General features: G+C 47.3%; 1 protein-coding gene across 1 annotated transcript in view; it reads left to right on the top strand.

The window, feature by feature from the left end:
- The window catches only part of DDX31 (DEAD-box helicase 31), a 49,831-nt gene extending 32,849 nt beyond the window's left edge, over positions 1-16,982 (top strand). Inside the window, exons 18-20 of the mRNA XM_086475550.1 lie at positions 719-830; positions 6,055-6,235; positions 16,736-16,982. Coding sequence (XP_086331676.1) covers positions 719-830; positions 6,055-6,235; positions 16,736-16,883 — 441 coding nt within the window. The 3' untranslated portion in view covers positions 16,884-16,982. The remainder of the gene's footprint in view (positions 1-718; positions 831-6,054; positions 6,236-16,735) is intronic.
- Positions 16,983-21,337: the final 4,355 nt, after the last annotated feature.

Here is a 21,337-nt window from a genome sequence, read left to right as displayed (position 1 = left end):
AGTTTGCTCCCAGGAATGTTTGTTTTCCATCTCCTGAGCTGCATCCTACAGTCTGATCCTAGAAAAAATTGCCCTTCAGGTCTGAGGAAGCTTCTTCTGTCATGCCTTTGGTGCAAAGGGATTGTCTTCCTGAGGAGCCACGTGGTGGCAGTTAGTCATGTGTGACTTGTTGACACTGAGGAAACTTCATGTAGGCATCAATAGCAAGAAGTTCATTCAGTTGGCCCTGTTCACAGGTACTGAATTCGGTCCGTTCTCTAGAGCTTGGGGGTGAACGTAGATCTCCTGCCCCACAAGTAGGCCAGGTGTTTTGGGGAACTGCACAGGGGAACTTGCCACATCAGTCTAAAACGTTTAGCGCAGAGTCTGGGGAAGTTATTCCAAACAACTCCAATGGAAACAAGCAGTGGTATCTGGCCTGTTGAATCTGAAAGACAAAAAAAAAAGAAAAAAAAGGAGGCAAAGGAAAAAGATGTGATAGATGTTAGAAAACACAGAATTAAAACTGATTTGCTCTCCTCACCACACAGCACTCACTGGCTGCTTTGACTTTAACGTCTTTATCTGTATTTTTTCTCTAGTAATATTGAGAGGATTACCTTTGTTGGCCCCTGGGTGGTTACTGTGTGATTTTACTGTTATTAAATCTATTGTAAACTGCTTCATTATTCCTGACTCAAATTCTCTCTTTCCTCTAATCCTCCCACCGCCCTTGTAGAAATCCTATGGCACGGACCCGCAGGAAGTCCGGGAGCGGGCCACCGTCTTGCAGACAAAATTTGAAAATTACGTTCACTCCAGCGAGGGGACTGTCCGGTGGGCAAAGAAAGGTCAGTGCTTTTCTTTTCAGTTTATTCCAGAAGGGCTCATGTAAGCTGCCATGGCTTTCTTGGGGGGGGTGGGGGGGGGAGCTTCAGGGAAAAGGCCTGGCAGAAACATTTTGGGGCCATTGGGCTCTGTAGGGGGTTGAGATGGGCCCAGAAGGCTTTGCGATGATATTAAATGTTAATTTCTTGCATTCCCATATTACGTGCAAATGAGGTTTAATCTTGGCTTTCGGTAGGATTCGCATCCGAGGGCTCTGACCCAGTCGCATGAGCGAATAGATTATGTGTGTTACGCTGCGAAGGTCATGGGTGACCTGATTAACCACATCCTGGTGCAATACCCACTGGATGCTTTCAGTTTACGCCAGGGATGAATTTGAAGCCTGTAAGACAGGATGCCATGGGAGCAACTCTTAACAGGCAAGGATCTTAGGCTAGAGGTTGTTGTGTGGGATGGGAGAAAACTGAGAGAGAAGGCAACTACTCAAAAAGCCAGGAAGAGTGAAAACTGGGATGGATTTAATAATAATTGTAGCTAGGTGCAAATCTGGGATTTGATCCCCATCTTTGCCAGGCAGGATGCACAACTGAGCAATACAAGAAACTCTTCCCTTCTGCTTCTCCGTTGGAAAGTCCAGAGGAAGGTGGATTTTTGAGGAAAGATGAAACACTTGCCAGGGACAGGGTGGGAAAATAAACACTAAGCCAAAAAGGTGGTGCAATGTAGGCACCCCTCTGCTACGTACAGTTGTGTTGCCCAGTAAGGCTGATATAAGCTGAATAGCTGTTTGTAAAGGGAATGTGGGAAGTCAGGCCCCAAAGGTCCTTGACAATTCCTTGGAATTTGGTTATTAAATGTGGAGACAAGTCAACAAAATGCAAGCTCTTTATGCAAGAGTCTAAACCGCTCTTGCTCACAATATATAGGACTAGAGCCTTTGCCCTTTTTTTGAGTCTCCTCTTCCCACGTGTCTCCCTTCCTGATTGTTATTTTTTTCACCTCATTTGTCGCTTTGAGTCAAATCCTGCTGTCTAAGCTTGCATAGAAGTCCTGTTGATTTCAGTTCTGCAGCGTTTCCAGTTAGGTTTGGATGAGAGGGATCCTGATGAGATGAATTTTGCTGGTCTTCATCATTCCTGTTTACTATTATATATATACCTGATGTGTGTGTGTGTACAAGTATGGTACAAGCATACCGCGTGTGCTAAATCACGTACCAAGTGGGGAAATTAACCTTTGAGCTGTCCAGTGTCATCATGGAAACTGGGTACGGGAAGACTGTTTGCAAGATAGAAGTTGAGTTCAGCATTGAAATTGTTTGGCATCAGGAGAAGTGATTGTTCAAGAAGTCAAAGGTGCTGGGTTTTTTCTGTATGTTGTGGTGACATGGCAGAATGACTAGAGCTCATACTGTAACTACCTACTTACCCCGAATTATTCTGCATGCTTTGATGATGCACAGCCGTATTGATGGGCGAGGTGTTTGAAATCCTGCTGTTTCACTCTCTGCTCTACCCCCTGCCACTGCATGTCACTGTGCTGATTCTCGCCGCTCACACACACACACACAGTTGCAGTGCTGATGTTTTTTTTCCTCAGGGTTTCAAAATACCTTTCTCTCGTGAAAATGTTAGAGGCTTGCTGCACAAGCAGCTTGCTTGCACCCATTTTCAGGTGTGTTGTGCTACTTGACTGGTGTAACTGCTTTTATAGCTACGCTTTTAAGTCCACGATCTCAAAGCACATGACTGATATGATCAAATCCTTGATTCTGCGTGGATGAGCTTCTTGTGGCTCCCCTGGGATTCCTTATACCCCATGCGAACTTCTAACCTGAAATGACTGTGACAGGGAGAACAACTGAATGGCTCTGGTCACACTTAATAAAACCTCTGTGGTTTCCCTCTATTCAGGGTATGTCGCTGTGCACACATACACACACCCCCATGCACACTTGTTGCTGACCTCAGCCCTAATAACTTTTTTTCAGCCATGGACAAGAAGTATAGAAAATATATCAGGAGATGCTGAAATGTCGTACATCCCATTTCTGTTATACAGGAGCACTCCACCTCTCTTTCCTGATCTGCTATCTACATATGCAAATTTTCCACTGCTGAGTGGCTTCCATAAGCCCCCTCTTCCTCCCCTCTGCGCCAGGCATCATGAATAATTAACATGGCAGCTGGCTTTTGCTTTCATGGCAGACAATCAATTGGAAACTGTGCCAGAGATGCATTTGTTTCTCTCTCTTTTTCTCTTTTTTTTCCCCATTTTCTGACCTAGTCAATGTTAATAAGCAGTGGTTTCACTGCAGCCCGCTTTCAAAAGGCGAGTGGCTCCCTGCCCGCTCACCCCTTCTGCCTCTTGTCCCATGTTTTCCAAACTCAAATCAAATGGTTCGGTGAAGGTGCTGCCCTTCAGACTTGATTGACTGATCAGTGGTGAGATGGGTGGGACGAGGGGTACAGCTGGGCCCTCCTACCTGAAGGGCGAATCTCATGAAGCGTGGAGCCCCTTTTGGGAAATGGAGGGCTCTTGTCCAGAGGGTTCCATGGTGATAGGTACTCCGTTCTGGAGCTGTGGGGACAGATGGAGGTCAGGAGACTCTAATCCTTTGTGCCACTGGGGTTACAGGAAGGGTAGAGGAAGCGAAGCCTGCTTTTCTTCTCCGTGGTTCCCCATTTTATAGCCAATAGTTGAGCATTTTGCCTCATCCTTTGGGTCCTCAGGGCCCGCTGCTGTGACATGATGCTTCAATCCGTGGCAGTTTTGGTGCATCCTTCCTCCCTGTTCTCACGTGCTCTGTACGCTGGCAAAATGCCTCCATGGTTTATCCAGCCTTGTGGCTGAGGCCGTGCTCTGGGGCCAGCGCTGGGAACTGGCTGCCAGCTGAGAGCATGGTGAACAGGTTATGTCACCTGTCTCACTTTCATATCTCATTACCCTTCTGTCCCCTGTTTCAAAACAAACCAGCCTCTCTAACCTCCATCATATGTAGTGCTCTTTTTTTTTTTTTCCCCCCCCCCTTTCACTTTCCTCACTTCCATTTCCTATATTTCCTATAGAAAAGTGGGGATGCACAGGTGCAAAGGACAAATCTAAACCCACTCTCTTACATGAGCGCAAGGCTGAATCCCACCCCAGGCCCATATATGTTGCCTTAGACTCATGTTGGCGTAGCAAAAACTGTACCAGCTTAGGCAGTTCGCTCCTGTGGCGTTAAGGTGAGGTACCCTTTATGTGAATTATAGCCTGACCAGCCCTGTTACCATTCTTTCTGAGTTGTTTTCATAAAGCTCTATCTCTTTGATCACAAAATTATAAAAGAATTTCAACTTTAAAAAAAAAAATCTTTTAGTATCTGGACACTCTAATTGTACATAAAAGCTGGGAAACGTGACTGGCAACACGGAGAGGTCTAAAGACCTGATAGTGAAGGTTTAAAAAAGGATCACACCCACAAAGGTCTTCATTTAAATCTCACAGGTGCTTTAATGAACGTTAGCAGCTCTGAGCTCCTCAGGGGTAAGACAGTTGCATGAGCTGAAGTTTCGACTTGCTGGTACAGCAGAGCTGTTAGTTCAGCTTTGGGTTAGTGTCCTCTCCCTGGTTTGCACGCTCCTGACTCAGGACTGGATCTGGCAGTTGTCTGTCAGGGCTTTGGGAAGAGGGGAGCCTTTGACGCTTCGATTCTTAACTCTGCTCTGGGGAGTTAGCACCAGCAGCCTTTCTTACCTGGAGAGCTGTGGGAGGTGAGCTCAGCCTTCGCAATAACAGGGTCTTTAGTTTCAACCATTTCAAATGCTGCAAGAAAGGCAGCTACATTAGCTCTAATGGGACCAAATTCGGAGTGGGAACAAGTTTACATTGTTCCTTTTGAAGAGTTACACCTTCTCATAGCAGGTGAATTTGACCAATAACTATGAAAAAAAGCACCGGAATAGGGTTTTTGAGAGTATTTGAGCTGCTTTGTAAGCCCTCAAAAGGACGGCCTTCAGATGAAACATAGAGACTGGGTATTTGGAATTTAGCACTCTCTTTTTGGGAAAACACAGGTCTCTTGGTGCTCAGATGCCTCTAAAAGAGTAGCATTGTGAAATTGGGAAGAAGGTGCAAAAAAACCTCAATCTTTTCTTCTCATCGATTGGGAAAAGGAGTTCGCTTTACTCAGTAAACAGAGCTTTGATGGATTCCCTGGGTCCTTCTAGGAGCTGATCTGCTAAAATGACATTTTTATTACTGTTCATAAACTCCAATCTCTGGCTGCTGCCAAGAGATTAGACATAAGCTGTGGGCAAACTTGCTGGTCCGGTGGCTCAACAGGCAAGGGCAGGAGAGGTTAGAGTTTAAAGCTTGCTGCTGTGAGGGTTTGAGAGGGAGAGAAAGATGTAGGTGGTGGTTGGAGTGAGGGCTGGGGGGACACAGGAGGTTTAGCAAGCGGAGGAGCAGCAGGGGATTGAAGGGAGGCGTTTTTTGAGCTGTAGAGTTTCCTTGCTGAAAGTCCCTCTATTCCCCATAGCGGGGAGGACAGCCTGGGTATAGTTAATGTTCCAGGTGCGTGGAGGAGCGGTGGCAGTGTTCATATTAGTGGATGATCGTCTTTAGAGCAATGAGCCCTGAGGGAAGGGCATTACAGGAATATAAAGATGTGAAGGGAAATTTGCACAAATTCTATTATTTTTCCCTTTTGAGAAGGTGAGCTCTGTTCTCAGTGTGGTGATGAGTCAGAAAATCCATCTGGCTCTCAGATAGTTATAAGGGACTAGCTAGTAACTGGTGAAAAATGCATGGGCTACTGGGACTGTAATATCAGAGGAGTCTTCCTATGCCATCTCCATGCTTCTCCTTCCCTCTCTTCATACCTGTGTCTCTATTTCCTCTCTCCCCTTGTCTGCTACCATTTGATGTCAATGACTCTTCGTGCGAGATGTGCTACAAACATCACCCTTCCTGGCAGAAGGATCATCTTTGCAAGAGGCAAACCTAATGCAGCTTAGCGTAGCTTTGTTTCACTTCCTAACGCTTCTCCACCACCTACCTTTTCCTTTCAGGAAACAACCTTCACAGATTTTTAACATACTAACCTTTTCTACCAGCTGTTGACCAGAAGGTGTCCCAAAGGGCAAGACCAATGTCCTTTCAGCTGGAACAGATGAATCTTTAAGTGTGTGTGTATATAAATGCAGTAGCAAACAGAATTAACTTTTTTTTTACCTCCCTCAGCACTACAGTCTTTCCTTCGTGCTTATACCACCTATCCCAGGAACCTCAAGCAGATCTTCCACATCAAATCTCTCCACCTGGGTCATGTGGCCAAGAGCTTTGGCCTGAGAGATGCCCCCCAGAACCTGACTGCTCTTCCAACTGCAGGCTCAAAGAAGAAAATTAAACCAAGACCAAAAAGGTAGGCCAACTTGATGTTCCTGAGCGAAGGAACACCACGTGACAAGCTATGGTGTGCTTTGCTCCTCAAGGTGGTTGTGCTTGCTCCGTGAATCGTAGAAGGGTTTGGGTTGGAAGGGACCTTCAAAGGTCATTAGTCCAACCCCCCCCGCTGTGGGCAGGTCGTGCGTGATTGTTCCCGAGAGGAATACATTGGTTTAGATTGCATTGTTCTCTGAGCTGTTGTTTCGGTCCCCTTTTTATAATGGCTTTAGAGAGTCTAAAAATTATATTTATTAAACCAACCTGATTGAACATTTGAGTGGGAATTCAATTTAAAAAAAAAAAAGGCAAAACAAAACAGACCGCTCACTTTGTAGTTTGACTTTTGATAAAGATGCTCTTTTTTGAAGGAAGCTGCAATGTGTGGGGATGCACATACATAGATTAGCCTGGGGTTTGCTGCAGCTTTTCCATTTTCAGAGCACTTGAAAAACACCACCTTCTATTGAGTCTTATGAGCAGAAACAGTCTGATTTTTTTTTTATTTATACTTCACTCGAGCTACCTTGAAGAATGAGGAAGGGTGCAGGCAGTGTTCCAGAGCAAAGCATGAGACTTCCCATATGTTGGAGTGGTTCTTTCTTGCGCAGAGCTCCAGGAGCAGCCCTGTTGCCGTGGCCAAGCACCTCCACAGCAGAAGCTGTGAGATTTTTTTCCATTCACATTCCCACTTCCAATCGCCCAGTCCTAGAGAGCTGTGATGCCTGGCTCAAGATCAGCTGCAGTAGCAACTCTTTGTCCTCATCCCTGTCTAGGGAAAGGCCCCCGCATATATAGCTGGGCTCATACGTATTTGCTGCTGGTGTAGGGTACGCAACGATAAAAGCATCAAGGAAATAGCAGAGAAATTAATGTTTTCACTTCTCAAATCTGAAGTTGACTGTCCTGCACATTATGAGCAAGGCTGTATGAGTGCTGATTTATCTCACAAGATAGTCTTCTCCTTCCCAGCCTCGACAAATACCACTGCATCAGGAGCAAAGTATGTGTCTTACTGTCTTTGAAGGCCTTCTGTGGCCTCCTGTGGCCTTTTTTATCACCTCTTCTACACAAGACAGGCAGTCTTTTGTAGGCTTTCTCCTGCAGTTTCCTGGCTGTCAGATTTGCCCTGGGACAAATCCTCTTGGAATGGTCAGCTGCAGCTTGGACTACTTATTCTTCTCCCTAAGACGATGTTAGCTTAGTACCTGAAGGAAAGGGGAGGCCTGCAATGTGGTTTTTTAGTTATTAATGATATGATTGACTATAGTTATAGAAGTACAAGCCCAAACCAAAAGGCAGATCTGTTGGTAGAAATGATCCTTCTACAAACTTGTGCTCTGCTGCCTGTAGATTTAAGTAGTTCTGGCAGAAGCATTTTTGCAAAATCGTGCGGGATGTCTCCCAGGGAGAGTCTGTAGCAAACCTGGAGTTACAGCTCCGTCCCCTTTGGTGTGCGGACAGGGCTGTTCCTGGGTACTCCTTTCCTGGGTGAGGGATTTGAGACTCTGTGATGCTTCTGGAGGAGCAGAGCCCTGAATCCTCCTCTCTGCTTGAAATGGAGCTGAAGGTGCTCAGTACGTCTGATCCTAGCTACTCTGAGTTGGTTCCACAGGACAGGTAATCCTCCCTTTTGGGATTACAGTGTTAAGGGCTCGCGCTCTTCCCTAGCACAGTGGCAGGATATGAACCTCTGGCTTGCCAGTAAAGTCACTGCAATAATTCAAAGGAGGAAAATCTTTTTTCTTTTCGCAGTATCAGTTGTGACTCTTCCCACGTAATTGTTGCCGCAAACTCCGTTAGCGAACGTTACCCGTGCAAATGAAGCACTAATCCACGTAATTGTTCCTGGGGTGGTGACATCTCTTGTACATGTACATATCTTGGGGGGGAGGCGGGGAGAATGCAAGGGGAAGGGATTTTAAAATAAAATAAAAAGTTGGAGACCGCATTGTCCTGCTTTGAGAAGCCACCAGGGACAGGCTGCTGATCTGCCTCCTGCTTCAGCTGACCCTCGCTAGCAGATGGGCAACAGGATGGGAATGCCCCTGTGAGCAGGGGATTTAACGGAGCTTTATTTCAGGAAGAATAGCCTGATTAGCCGATAAAGAGCATGTAAGATGGTATGGGGTGGGCTTTGATGTCTTGCTGGCCCAGCAGGGTGTCAAGCTATGACTGACAGTAGCGTATCACAGGATTACTTGGCCTGCAACAATGCCTCTCTCTGTTCCTATGATGTTGCTACTCTGTTAGAGCTACTTTTTCCCTTGTTACGAACCTCTTTTAGATGGCGTTCCTCCTCCCCAAGTCTTCATCCTATTATAGTACAGACAAGCTCAAGATACAGTAGGTAGCTTGTGCACAGGACGTGTGGGGTTGGGGGATGTGGAGGTGTTAGAACAAATGGTCTGAGAGTGATTGGAAAGCTCATTTGCCCATGGAACATATAATTGCAGCTCAGGGAAAGTGGGCAGACTTTGCACAGGTTCGTCACGGCTCAAGCTCCAGATTTCAAATCCGGGAGCATCTGGAAAGTTAAGACCCTGCAGAAGTAGCCAAAGGTGTGACGTGCAACAATTGTTCTTGCCTGTTAAACTTGTTTCTAATCAACTTTCTCTGTGTGTGCTTAAAAAAAAAAAAGAGAGAAAATATATTAGTATTTATGGGATAGTTTAGAGAAAGTGAATATAGATTCAAATTCAGTCTTCACTAGCATAAATTCAAAATAGTGCTGTTAACTTACAGAGAATTGCTTTTGATTTCACCCTGACAGAGCAGAAAGCAGAATTTAGCCTGCCATTTAGAAGACAAACGGTTTTTAATTGTAAAATGCAAGGCTTGAAGTTATAACAGCATAGTCACAGAGCAATTGCTTTAATTATATTTCTCACGTGACACCATGAGTGTCTGTTGTCGTATCACACGTTGTCTCCAAACATCTGATACTTGTTTTTAGTCGGTCTGCTCACTAAAGCCTCATCTCTCAGCACCTGCCCAGAGAATAAAGAACAGGCAGTCCAGGTTGAAAGTGGGGTAAAGACAACCATTAAATGTTTCCTTAAGAGGACAAAGAAGACTTTTCATTTCTTTTGCAGTCTCCCTTTGTGCTTAGTGCCTCCTTAGAGATCCTGCTTGGGGAAGGTGAGACAGGAAGACCGAGCAGCCAGGTGTGTGATGGTTCAGTGCTGAAATGTGGAAGCAGCTCTCTCCTGAATGCACGTGTAAAACTTTCATGTATTTATTTAAACCTCTTCACGCACACCAGCTGTCCCCTTAGCTGTAGTGGTTCTCGCAAAACCCTATCTGAAGATGGAAAAATAATTGCTTGTGATTTTTTTTTTGGAAGTTGAAATGGTGTGTTTAGGGAAGAGACGAGCAATGAACCAGATCCTGTGTATTAAGTTACAGTACCTCAGCTTAGTAAGGGTCTGGGTTCATGCTTTTACCAAAGGGTAGATGCAAGGAAGCTGATCCCACCTCCATCGAGGGATTAACTGTCGTTGGTTCACTGCAGAGAAGCAGCACGCGCAGGAAGTAGCTGACGTGCCAGATAGACATGTCTTTTGACTCTTTCACAATGCAGATGCCAAAGACCTATTGCCGTTCCACCAAGCACCCCTGTGCTACTCAGTCTTTGGCTTTTTGGATCAGTGGGGTTTTATGGGATTCTGTGGCGACTGATGGTCTGTTTTCTCCTTTTGAACTGTGGAAGACTAGTGTTTGTCCCTGAAGGGTTTCACTGTAATGAGGAGCTGCAACTTAATTTGCCTTGTTTGTGAATTCAAGCCATTACGAAGAAAGAGATAAATCTTTTAAGTTCAATAGATTCTGTGGAACTCATTGTTACAGGATATCTCTGATGCCAGAAATGCTCAGAGAGATTGAATTTACTTATGAGTATCAGGTATATTCATAGTTGCTACAGCACGTGCAAAAAGTGCGTCTAAAAATTAAGGTGAAAATCCCTTCATGCTTCAGAGTTTAAGTCCAACCCTTCACTAAAATGGGATCAAGAAAAGGTGTCCAGGGTGCTTCTGTTTGAGGGGATTGATTTACATTATTATGCTGCCGTTGCTCAGAATGTGGACATCATCATGCCCTTAAGGTTTTGCCTGTAAGGTTATTGTGCCTGATTCATTCTTCAGCGTTTAGCGGTCAGAGAGAATTGAGAGTCCTGCTGGGAAATACACCTTGTTAAACCTCTGTGTCCTCCTTTGTTACGGCTAGGGCAGCAGTCTCCTTTGGGTGAGCACTAGTAGGCTTTTACCTTCTCTCCTAACTCGTATCTTTGATTCCACTTTTGAGTGTCTTGACATTGACAATTTTGGAAAGACTAATGCTTCTATTGACAGGGCTTGCGAATCAAGGCTGCAGCTGGGTCTCCCTGCACAGCAATTGTCTAATCATTAGAAGCAGTTTGCCTGCCAGTTTTTGTGCGCCGTTTACAGCTTTCCTAATATCACTTAATTAGTCAAAATGCAAGTCTGGAATTCTGCCCACTGGGAATTGCACTTGGTTTGGGCAGTTTGCTCTAGAAAGCCAGACTGGAGCTCAGGTAAGACTGTATTCATGGACTGGAGAGCAAACAGACCTAGAAATTAAGAGTAAGAGACATGGCTGCTGTGAAACGAAGCATCACTGTCGCTCTTTAAGGCAGTTCAGGGGCACAGATGGGTCCTGCTTACCACATCGTGAAGTTATAAAAAAGTCCTGTTATGAAATTGTTTTGGAACTGTAAAATCCATCCGATGATCTGCATGCAGCAATGCCCGTTATTACTGTCCTGTGCTGCCACAGCACAGAGTTTGCTCCATCTTTGAGCAAGCTAATAGGGCTTGCACATGGAGCTGGAAAACTTCTGTGCTGTTTGGTACACACCAAAACATTATCAGGTCTCTCTAATTGAAATATATTCTGCCCTTTAGGCTGGGAAAGAGCCTGACAGAAGCAAGAGCCCTGGGAGGTTCCCAGCCTCCCAGTGGTGCTTTCATCTGTTCTCCATAGGGTGGAGACCAAGGGATGGTGATGAAACAGTGGGGTTTTGTCTCTTTCCATGTAGCTGAAATACAGTTGACTTCAGTAGGGGTAAGGTGAGCTTTACTTTAAGGTGGGCATGTCTCTGCCTGAAGACTGCTCTGCTCTGGCTGTTCTGGAACAGCGCTTGATGCTCAGGCTGACTAGGTAATAATTTTCCTTGATCTTCTCAAGCTAGCGTTTGCTTCAGCTGATAACAGAGTACCTAGGCCATCTGCTGACTTGTCGAGAGCAGGGTAGGATTGCTGATGAATTTCTTGCCCCCACTCCGTTAAAAAAAAACAACAGAAAAACCAACCCAACCAGGGTTGTGTTGGCTGCAGATGGTTCATCCCACACTCTAAGTAGAAAAAGCAGGTGTTGCAGCAGCCTTGGCCCAGAGGTAACCCAGCTCCGTTGCTGGCACGATTTCAAGGAGCTGTTGGAGATGCTGTCAGGCAGATTGATAGCGCAATCCATGTTGAAATGTTTTCTGATAAATGGAACAGCCTACTCCTGTCTCCTCCAAAGACACGCCGTGAGTTCTGGGACTGCGCGTCAGAACTTTATACTCCTTCTTCCTCAGCTGGAGCGATTTGGGAGCCTTTGGTTGCTGCAGATGCTGCTAGTTGGTGAAAGGTCACTACACTTGCTGCGCTGCATTGCACCAGCATTTCACGCAGCTCAAGACAAAAGAACAGACAGCAATGCCAACCAAGTTGAAGGAGACCTCTCCAAGAACAGGCACACTCACCGTTTAGGTAAAAAGACTGGCAGAGGCATCTTCTGAGCCGTCAAATGATGTCCAAGAAAACCATCCGCATGTATGTACCGCAGCTCAGGCAGGTGGGAGGTTTTGGCTTGGAGATCAGCTTGTGATTCAGTTCTCTGAAGCAGATGTGTCAATGAAGCATATGTGTTAGAATTTTGAAATGAAAATGGAAAATGGTGTCGGATACTCATTGCTGTTCAAGGTCACTGGGCCTTTTCACACCTGAATATTTGAGAGTCTCCACATTCAGGATCGTGGGTTGCATATTGTAACAAATTCAATCTGACAAAATCGGCTGATGAAACTTTATCGTTCTTATGATCTTGGGAGATGAATGGGGTGTTAGATAGAAACAGAACAGCCTGTGTACGCTTGTCTTCCTCTTCTGTTTGTGCCTTGGAGCTGTCCACAGGATCTCAGCTATGTTGAACACCCTCAAAGCTCAGCTCAGTATACTTCTCTTGAGGGTTTTTTGCCACGGTACAGTGTCTGTTATTCTGCCATCTTGTCGCTAGTGATTGTGGCGTTCAGTGGACGGTGTCTTCAGAGCTTGCAAAGCCATCGATCACCCAAGGTGTGTGGAAGTCCCAGGCTGGGTGTGTTGATGGTGTGTTGCACATGAGCGAGGTGGGACTTCGGTGGTGAGTTCGTGTTGTGTGGCAGAGCAGCAGACAGAGCTGAAAACAACACAGATCATTTCAGGCTAATCGCCTGTACTGTGTTCACTCCTTTGGTTTTGGGGTTTTTTCATGATGTGAAAAAAGATTTGCCTTGAATCTTTTCTGATACTCTGGAGCGAAGCAGAGTTAAGAGTCAAGGGGCCAGAAAAGGAAACTGGTCCAAATCATTCAGTTTTCCTCTAAGGTGAAGAGTTGGGCAGCACCAGCACCCCTGCAGACCACTGCAGCCCCAGAGTGGGGTGGGGAAGGGGAGCAGCATGCTGGGAGGGGCTCGGCAGGTAGAGGTAGAAGGAAACTGAAACAAAGGAAAGAAGGATTTTATTCGCTGTACACTTTTTCTCACCTGTTTCTTCTGGATGCTCCTCTTACCTTTTCATCATTCGGTGATGTACTTAGCAAGATTCACGAGTTTCTCCTATTTAAAAAGTGAATGAAATAATTCTGGAGGACAGAGCTTTTCTTTGTCTCTGGCCTTGTCTTTCCCGGCCTTTCAGGACTTAACAAAGTCATCTGGGGGCAGTTCCTCTATCTCCTTATTGTCTCTCTTCTGAGGCTCTTGGTAGCAGCTTTTGGGGGGTTGCAGCTTAATTACAGATGTGCCCAGGCAGCTGTAAACCTGGGTCTTTTATTTCTTCCCCTGCCTCCATGAGGAGGAGGGAAGCTTTCTCAGACCATGCCAAGCAATTACTAGGCTCTCAGCCTTCCCTTCCTCACTGTGCAAAGCACCTTTCTCTCCCCTTGATGAGGTGATTAGATAGATCTTGGGGTGATGCTGGTTTTGCCTTATACGTGGAACATAAAGCCTGAAGCAGTGGTTGGGTCTGGAGTTAAGCCTTGCAAATGAAAGGATGATGTGTCCCCCACTTGAAATTAGGTGGTGCTAACTCACCTCTGCTGGCTTCTCTGACTACTTACCAATTCCCGTCTGTCTTTTATGGGAGTCCTGATGCCCCATATCTAGTGTAAAAGAGTAGTAGTCCAGTGGTGCTTCTGCCTGGCATCCAATATGTCACAGCACTCAACACCCACTGTGCTGGACAGTAACACAGAGAAGTCAAATAGCGTGTGTTCAGGGACAGGTTCTTCCTAACCCACGTGGTAGGGCTGTTTCATTTTCTGAGTTATGACTTCTCTATTCCTGTCTCATTTTCCCCCAGCTAATAAAAGTGGCTATTTTCTCATCCGTTTGAACATTCCTTTCTCCTTTAAGCCCCGCTGACATCTTGGCACTGCAGCACACTGGGATGGGTCAGTCATTAGTGAATCTTTTTTTCCCCTGCAAGTTCCCCTTAGATGCACTGTTTTGTAGTTCCCTACCTAAAGACTGAGTGGTGTGTTTGGAGGGAGGCATTTAAAGGGCTGGGGATTTCTCTGCCCGTTATCAAGATGATGTGTTCTCATTAGGGCTCAATATAACGTGATACCGAGACATGAGATCACAGAAAGAGATGCTGACAATCCATGTGTTTATCCAGTGATGGGAACATGGGTTCTGTCTGTGTTGCAAATGCATCTTACATTTACAACCTTTCTGTGAAGCTTTTTGCCACAGCATCCAGTATTACCACAGAGCTCTCTTAAATCAACATCACACCGGCCTTCGGCAGCAGGGGAAACGCAGTCATCCCGGGTTATGAGGTGGGAGAATGGACACGAAGGCCAAAGAGATTAAATACGTTGCCCAAGGATGCTCGGAGGGTGAATATCAAGGTCTTGCTCTGTTCTCCTGGGCTTTGTCTCATAACCACAGGGCGCCTTTTCCTTGCTGACGTTATCTTGACTGCTCTGGCAGAGCCTCAGAGACTTTCGCCGGTGGAGCAGAGAGGAGAGTTTACAGGTTTACAAGAGGAATCAGAATCCAGCCAGGGATCCTGACTTAGTGCATGTTTCCTGGTGTGCTGTCGCTCCAGACTGTGGCTGTTGCCTGTGGCTCCTCCATCTCGTGGTTAAACAGGGCCTTGACAGCTGCTTTTCTTCTCTCAGTGATCAGCACAGGTTCCACAGCACAGCTCCATTGATTTTTGTGGCCCTGGTTAGAGGGAGAAGCCTCCCTTTTCCCTGCGTCCGTGCTTTTCTATGTACAGCTGATCACCACAGCAGGGGGTATTGATTTACTAATTGGGCAATGATTTCACCTGATTGATAATAAAGCGTTGGACAACCTCCCTGCTGAGCTGAAACTCAGCCCGGCAGCTACTGGTGGATTACTTGTCCTCTTGCAGCAGATAGTTCCCTGTTGTTAAGTAAACTGATCTGCTTTGTAACCCTCGGATTACTGTAGTAGATGCTTGGAGACGCAATGGAAGCGTCAAATAGAAACTTTATCAGTGATGGAGGGGGCTGAGCAGAGGATACAGCTGCACTACAGAGTTTTTGCAGCAGAGCTGGGCTGGTTGAGGGCACACCTTAGCCTGGTGCTGTGCGTGCACCCACAAGCCTCCCTCCGTGCTGCTGTGCTTGTGCCGTCAGGAAGGCAGTTTGATAGGACACCTCTGCTGCGGAGGTACTGCAGGTACGGCTTTGCCAACAGCACGTTTGCTCCGTTAGCTGTACAGCCTCTTCCAAGTGGATTCTGTCTTTTTGCCTTAGTTCCCGTGAGTTCAGGTAGTGGCTGTGCGTCCCTCTTCTCCGGTACGTCCAGTCTCTAGCCCCTCTGCCCATGCAGAGCTTGGATGCTTAATTAGTGTGAGAATGGAGACTAGGCTGAAGGTAGCAGCGTCTTCCTGCCTGTGTATTCCAGGCTTTCTCTTCTAGGGAAAACTCTTTCAGCGGTAATCATCACACTATCCTTCTTACCATTCCAATCCATCCTTCGAAACCCACTCCAGCCATGAAACCTGGGGATGGAAAACAAGCCGTGGAAAAAGGCGCAAGCAAATACCCCAGACAGCCCGGAGTTTGCTTCCCTTGGCGCCTGCGTGTGTTTGGCCTAATAAAGGGATTGATCTGCTGCTGCAGACAAAAATGCTTCCTTCTCCTGTGATCCCCAGCATGGCTCTGGACACCTGAAGGAACTACAAGAGGCCGTGCTATGAGGCGTCAAGCTGAGGTCCATGTACTGTCATAAACACACCCTGGCATAGATGTGGGGCCTCTGTTCAGTTCCCTCGCATTTAGAGGGACAGAGAGATTTCAGTTCACTTCTCTGGAAATTTTTAAGGTCTTTTCCTGGTCCTTACTATCAAGAGGAGAGTGGGGTGTGCAACACCAATAGCTGTGGATGCCCCGTTGTGTCCAGGAACGTGGTAGGGAGCGACGGGTCCTGCACCCAAGAGGTTGCAGTTTAAACAAACGAGGGTGATGGCAGCAATGAGGATGAGCTTTGCCCAAGGTTATAGAGCAGGACAGTGGCAGAACTTGTAGTGGAAAACTGCTGAGTGGGTTTTTATATTTATAGCTGGCAGTTTAGGCTACAGGGAGATCCATGTTGGTGTTTAGTGGCTGGGCAGAATGCAGCTACCTTTGCAAAAGCCGGTCCCTGGAGAGGGAGGCTGCAAGGTGCATGTGATGTCTGCAGGATACCGCAAGAAGAGAGTCTGTTGGGTTTAAACTCCTGACTTTTTTTTTTTTTTTTCCCCTGCTTGTTTGTTTGGGGTTTTTGTGTTTTCAAGCTCTGCATTTAAGCTCTGTTTATAAAATGTTTCCATTGTTCAATGTCTTAAGGCTGTTAGGTTTTTTTTATTATTATTATAATTTCCAAACTGCTGTGTCACCTAATTCATCAGCCTTCAGCGCACAGCCTTCCCTCCTTCTCCCCACCACCCCTGCAAGAGCATTTGTACAGAACAAAGGCTTGCTTTTAAAAACGGCATGATATTTTGCCACCTTTGTGAAAACCTGTCACAACAATATCTAATTTTGCATGAGACGGAATTTCAAATCAAGCCTCAAGAAAAGGAAGCTGCTCTTCTGCTAATGCGCAAATGTCACTTTCCACAGCTGTAAAATAAGTAACCTACCTAGCAGCGTTTTGGAGAGAAGGAAATCTAATTCCTCTTCTCTTCCCCCTGCCCAGGTCTGACCTTCTCAAGAAGACCCATGGCAAACATCGCCTGGCTGAGATCTTGCGATCTGAATATTCCAGTGGGATGGACACTGGTGTATCCAAGGTCAAGAAGAAGAAAAAACAGAGGAAACCTGGCAACCAGCAGATTCCAACATAAGCTGGGACCTTCCAGTCATTGGCTGCAAAACCTGCTTGAGTGCCTCAGCCGGGGGTCAGGGTGACCTGCCAAATCGACTGAGGAGTGTTGCAATTTATCAGGCAAGGGAGGGATCTGGGGGATCTTGGCCTCCTCCCCTTCATTCCATAGGTCCAAATGGAATCGAATCCAGGCGTGTCCTGTTGTACTGCTGCAATTAAATGTGGCTTCCTGAAGATGCACCGGTTTTCTAAGGTGGTTTTTGCAAGAAAAATAAAAAAGGTTAAATATGGTTTTCAGAGAAGTGTGATGTCTCTGTCACGTGGAAGTGAGACAAGTGTAGTCAGACAGGAGATGCGCCAGGAGACTGTTCAGAAGACCAGTAGAAACATGCCACGAGCTGTTTGCTTGCCTATTTTTAAGCAGTAGTGGCAGAGGAGGTGTTCCAGGAGCATGTTTAAGAGGAGGGGGGAGGCTGACCTTTCCCCTGTCGTTATACGGGGGGGGCACTTCTGCTCCTGTCTCAGGTACCGTCAGGGTGTTGCTGCCACTTTCTCTCCTGCCCTTTGTGTGTTGGGGCAAGGTCTGTCCCCGCAGACTGATCCCTAGGCAGATAGTGCCACCTGGAAGGATCCTCCCTGACTACAGCCCAAGTGGCAGGAGTGTGGAGAGCTCCTCGGAGTGATGACACGTGGTCCCTTTGGGGCAGAGCTCACAGACATGAAACTTTGTGCCAAAACTCCTGCATTGGGGAACAAACATTGTCACTGGGGGAAGGAGCCAGCGTGGAATCCAGCCATCTCCAACCCTCCCCCTGCCTGCAGCCTCCTGTCACACCTCGGTGTGTAACGCAGGGAACGCAGGAGATGTCTCGCCCCTCTGAACAGTAAAGCCTTTGCAGGCTCTCGCTAACGCTCGACAGTGGTAACCCCGGCTTTTGGGGTTTTGGCTGGGCAGAGTTTTGAGCACGTCCCAAGCAGATGGATTTTGCTTCTTGCTTTTGCCTCCTTCCCAGTTGTTGCTTGTCATTAGGGAATGGGGAGTACTGAGAAAAGGGATGTGGCGTGGCCCCAAATGTGTGTCAAATGGAACCTGAGCTCTAGTGAAGCCCAGGACACAGCTCCCCTTTGGGGTGGTGAGGTGTAGGGGCTGCCTGGGGGAGAGCGGGTGCTCCCCAAGGCCTGCAGGAGACTTGCAACTCCCCCAGACCTACAGGTGAGCACCCACCTCCCTCCCCCCGTCTTCCTCACTGTGCTTCTGCCAGTACCTCCAGCACCACCAGTAACACACATGCCAAGCAGTACACGTTTAAAAACGGTGCAAAGCCCTGCCACAGCGTCACTTTCTGCTGCCTGCGTGCGTCTTCCCCAGGGAAAGAGATGAGGAAGAGCAGCCCGCCTGTGACCAAAGCCGGGTGTGGTGTTTAAGGCAGGACCAGAAAGTACTCCAGTCTGGTGGCAGTTTCAGGTGCCAGAAGGTGAAAAGTACTGAAAAATGAGTCTGACCAGATGAAAATGGTACCCACTTTGTGAATACAGAATTGAGGGCACCTGCTTTGGGCTATAGTGAGTCATACTAAGGGCTGTAGGAGGGAAGCAATCAGCCCCAAAGTATTTAATTTCTGAAGTGAATGTAACTTTTGAGAACCAAAATGACTTTTTTTTCCCTCCCAGGCAATTGCTGAACACACTGATTTTACGGTAATCCTTTTTTGAACACTTCAGAAAGATGCTTAAAAGGTTCCAGTAGAAAATTAACCATGTTTTTGCAGAGAGAATGAAGTTACTAGCATTTATTAGATTAAGATAAAATAACAACAAAGCCCACCTGGTTTTGTTACGAGTACTGTTTGGAAGAGCAATCAGGTTTAAGGCAAATGTCAATTTAAACAGGAAAGAAACCCCTGAGGATGAAAATGACTCAGAGGGAGTGATGCAGAGAGTGTAAGTTTGGGAAGAACTGATCGTGTGCATGAGGAGAAAATACATGACCTTCTCCTGGCTGCCTGTCACGTATGAATTAATAGGGACTATTGGCAAATTCATAATAGTGGGAGTAAAGGCCAACAGCACGTCGGTGAGAGACGTCAGGAAATCTCTTTGCTGCCTGTATTAACTGGGCACGTAACGTTACAAACAGTTATGATGAATAATGTGTTATAAAAAAAAACAGGATGCCTTTTTCTTTCAGCTTCTCCATCTTTTAGCAGATAGTGCTGGACTACTCGTGTGGTTAGGGAGAGGAAGAGGAGGAGATTGTTAAACAAGAAAGCGTTAAATGCACACACACCTGGAGCTAAGTTTGCTCTTAATAAACAAAGGATGATGAGCAAAATGTGTTTGAGTGGTAGCTGGGTCAGCAGGAACCAAATTCTGCCCTTATTCACGCTTTGGCGGCTCTAGATCGGCTCCGAGCTGGTTCTGTCCTTGTGCATCGCTCAATTCAGGAAGAACCTGGTAGGTTTGGGGTTAATTTGTGCTCAACTCCAAGCATCTCTTCATCAAGGCAGCGCAGGGTGTGGTACCTGGTGGGGAGCAGGGGTGGCCGAGCTGCAGAGCCAGGAACGGGGGGTTGTAGGTGCAGAGGCTCCCATGTCCTCTGAGCACCCGAATGCTGGAGGAGCTGCGGGGGGCCGTGGTGGGTTCCCTTGGCACGGAGCAGGTGGATGTTGCCCTGAATTTGTCCCCTCTTGCTCTGAGGTACGCGGTGTGTGTTCTGGGGTCTTGGCTGGGCGGGAGCTGCCTACGCGGCTCCTCAGGGTGGGGAGATCCGCTCTTGGCGGTGTTCGGTGAAACTGCGGCTTCCTTTGGCTGCACCGGCGTTGGGTTTGGTCCGGTTTGCTTTCTTGTCCTAACTGTGGGGAATGGTAAGGGCCTTGCTGCCCCGTGGCTTGGAGTTTCTGCGTTTGGTCTGGAAACAACGGCCCTGTGGAGCTTTTACGTAAAGCTGCCCGTGAGTCAGACCTGGACTCGGTTTGGGTTTGCCTTCCTTACTGCTGCTCTGCTCCCTGCTCTCCCACCCAGAGTCCTGCCTCTCCCAGGAGATGCTCTTGCGCCTTTTCTCAGCTCTCTTCTGGCTCCGTGTCCTGTGCCAGTGTCAGGAGCCCACACCCTCCTCTCCTCTGCAGCTGGAGCATCTTGAGTTTACACTTTGGGACAGGAAAAAGCAAGGAGGTCGCTTTGGAACAAGGGTCACAGTTGAACACCCCTTTCGGTGTCTAGGCCGAGCACAAGACACCCTAGCACCGGTACCCCACCACTGAGAAGCACCCATAACTAAGCAGGACAGAAAGCAACAGAACTTTCCTGTTTACAGCAACTTATTTTCTCCATAAGCTTGGGGAGAGGGCAGGAAAAGCACCAATTGTTCTGGGCTTTCCGTTCTGGCATAACTTGGTTTGATGTTCAGATGAAATCATAAAATATCTCAGCTAGAAATAGTTCTGCTGATTTCACTGAATTTGTGTGTGTTGGCGTGTTCGGCGGAGCAGCTTTTGTTCTTTGCCTGTTCCCGGGGTGGTGGCCCTGGTTGAAGCTGCATCGGGAGGAGAGGAAGATGGCCCTCAAGCTGGGATAAAAGCCCAGAAGTGGCTTCAGAGCCAGGATTGTGTTTGGTCCTGGCAAACCCACTGCACCGACTGGTTTGTGTCTTGGATCCAGAGCCTGGAGCTGACAGAAACCAACCACCAGCAGCCTGTCTGCTGGAGTCTCTGTACCCCAGGAGAAGTTGGTGGAGCAGAAGTGGTACGATACTCCAGAGGTTTCCATAATGGGACTGGTGCTCCTTCTCAACTGTAGTGGTTTTACTGCTTCATCTCATTTCAACCCAGCACAGCCTGTCCCACCCCTGAGGACCTGCCAGGATCATACCTGCCTGGCACCAGCTTTTAGAAATGGAGTTTCCAGCCCGGTCAGGAGCTGCTGTAGGTGCAGGACTAGTGCTGGTGGGTTCTGCTGTGGGGCAGCGGGGTCCCATCTCAGTCCCTGCACACAAGCCGGAGGTGAGGCTGGTCCTTCAGCGGCTTTTGAGGCTGCTGAAATCCTCCCGCGCAAGATGCTGCTCATGTGGCAAGCACGGTGCTCTCCTGCAGTGTGTGGTGTCTTCCCTAAACTGATTTATTTGAAGCTTGCCTTGCTTGGCTCTCCCTGGAGGTGATGGCTCCAGCCCTCGCTTCCCCTCTGCTCTCTTTCCTTCCCAGCCAGACCCGGCATGGCCGTTCCCCCTTCCCCAAGCGGAGGTTTCCTTGGGGCTCTGCCCCACTCGCTCCTCCATCCTCATGACACAAACCGGACCCTGTTGCTGTGTTACGGCGCTGGCTCAGACCCGCTGTTACAGGGGAGTTTCCAGCTTCTTCCAGATGTGAAATGGCAAATTTAAATATTGCAATTACAAACGTGTAACGAAGCCTTGTACTTCATTAATGTAAGAGGAGGAATCTGCTACGGCTACAAGGACAATTAAATATTAGAGAATGT

The sequence above is a fragment of the Leptosomus discolor genome, chromosome 19 (assembly GCF_034619465.1).
Source record: "Leptosomus discolor isolate bLepDis1 chromosome 19, bLepDis1.hap2, whole genome shotgun sequence".
Classification (NCBI taxonomy): Eukaryota; Metazoa; Chordata; class Aves; order Leptosomiformes; family Leptosomidae; genus Leptosomus; species Leptosomus discolor.
This window is presented reverse-complemented; position numbering and strand designations above follow the sequence as displayed.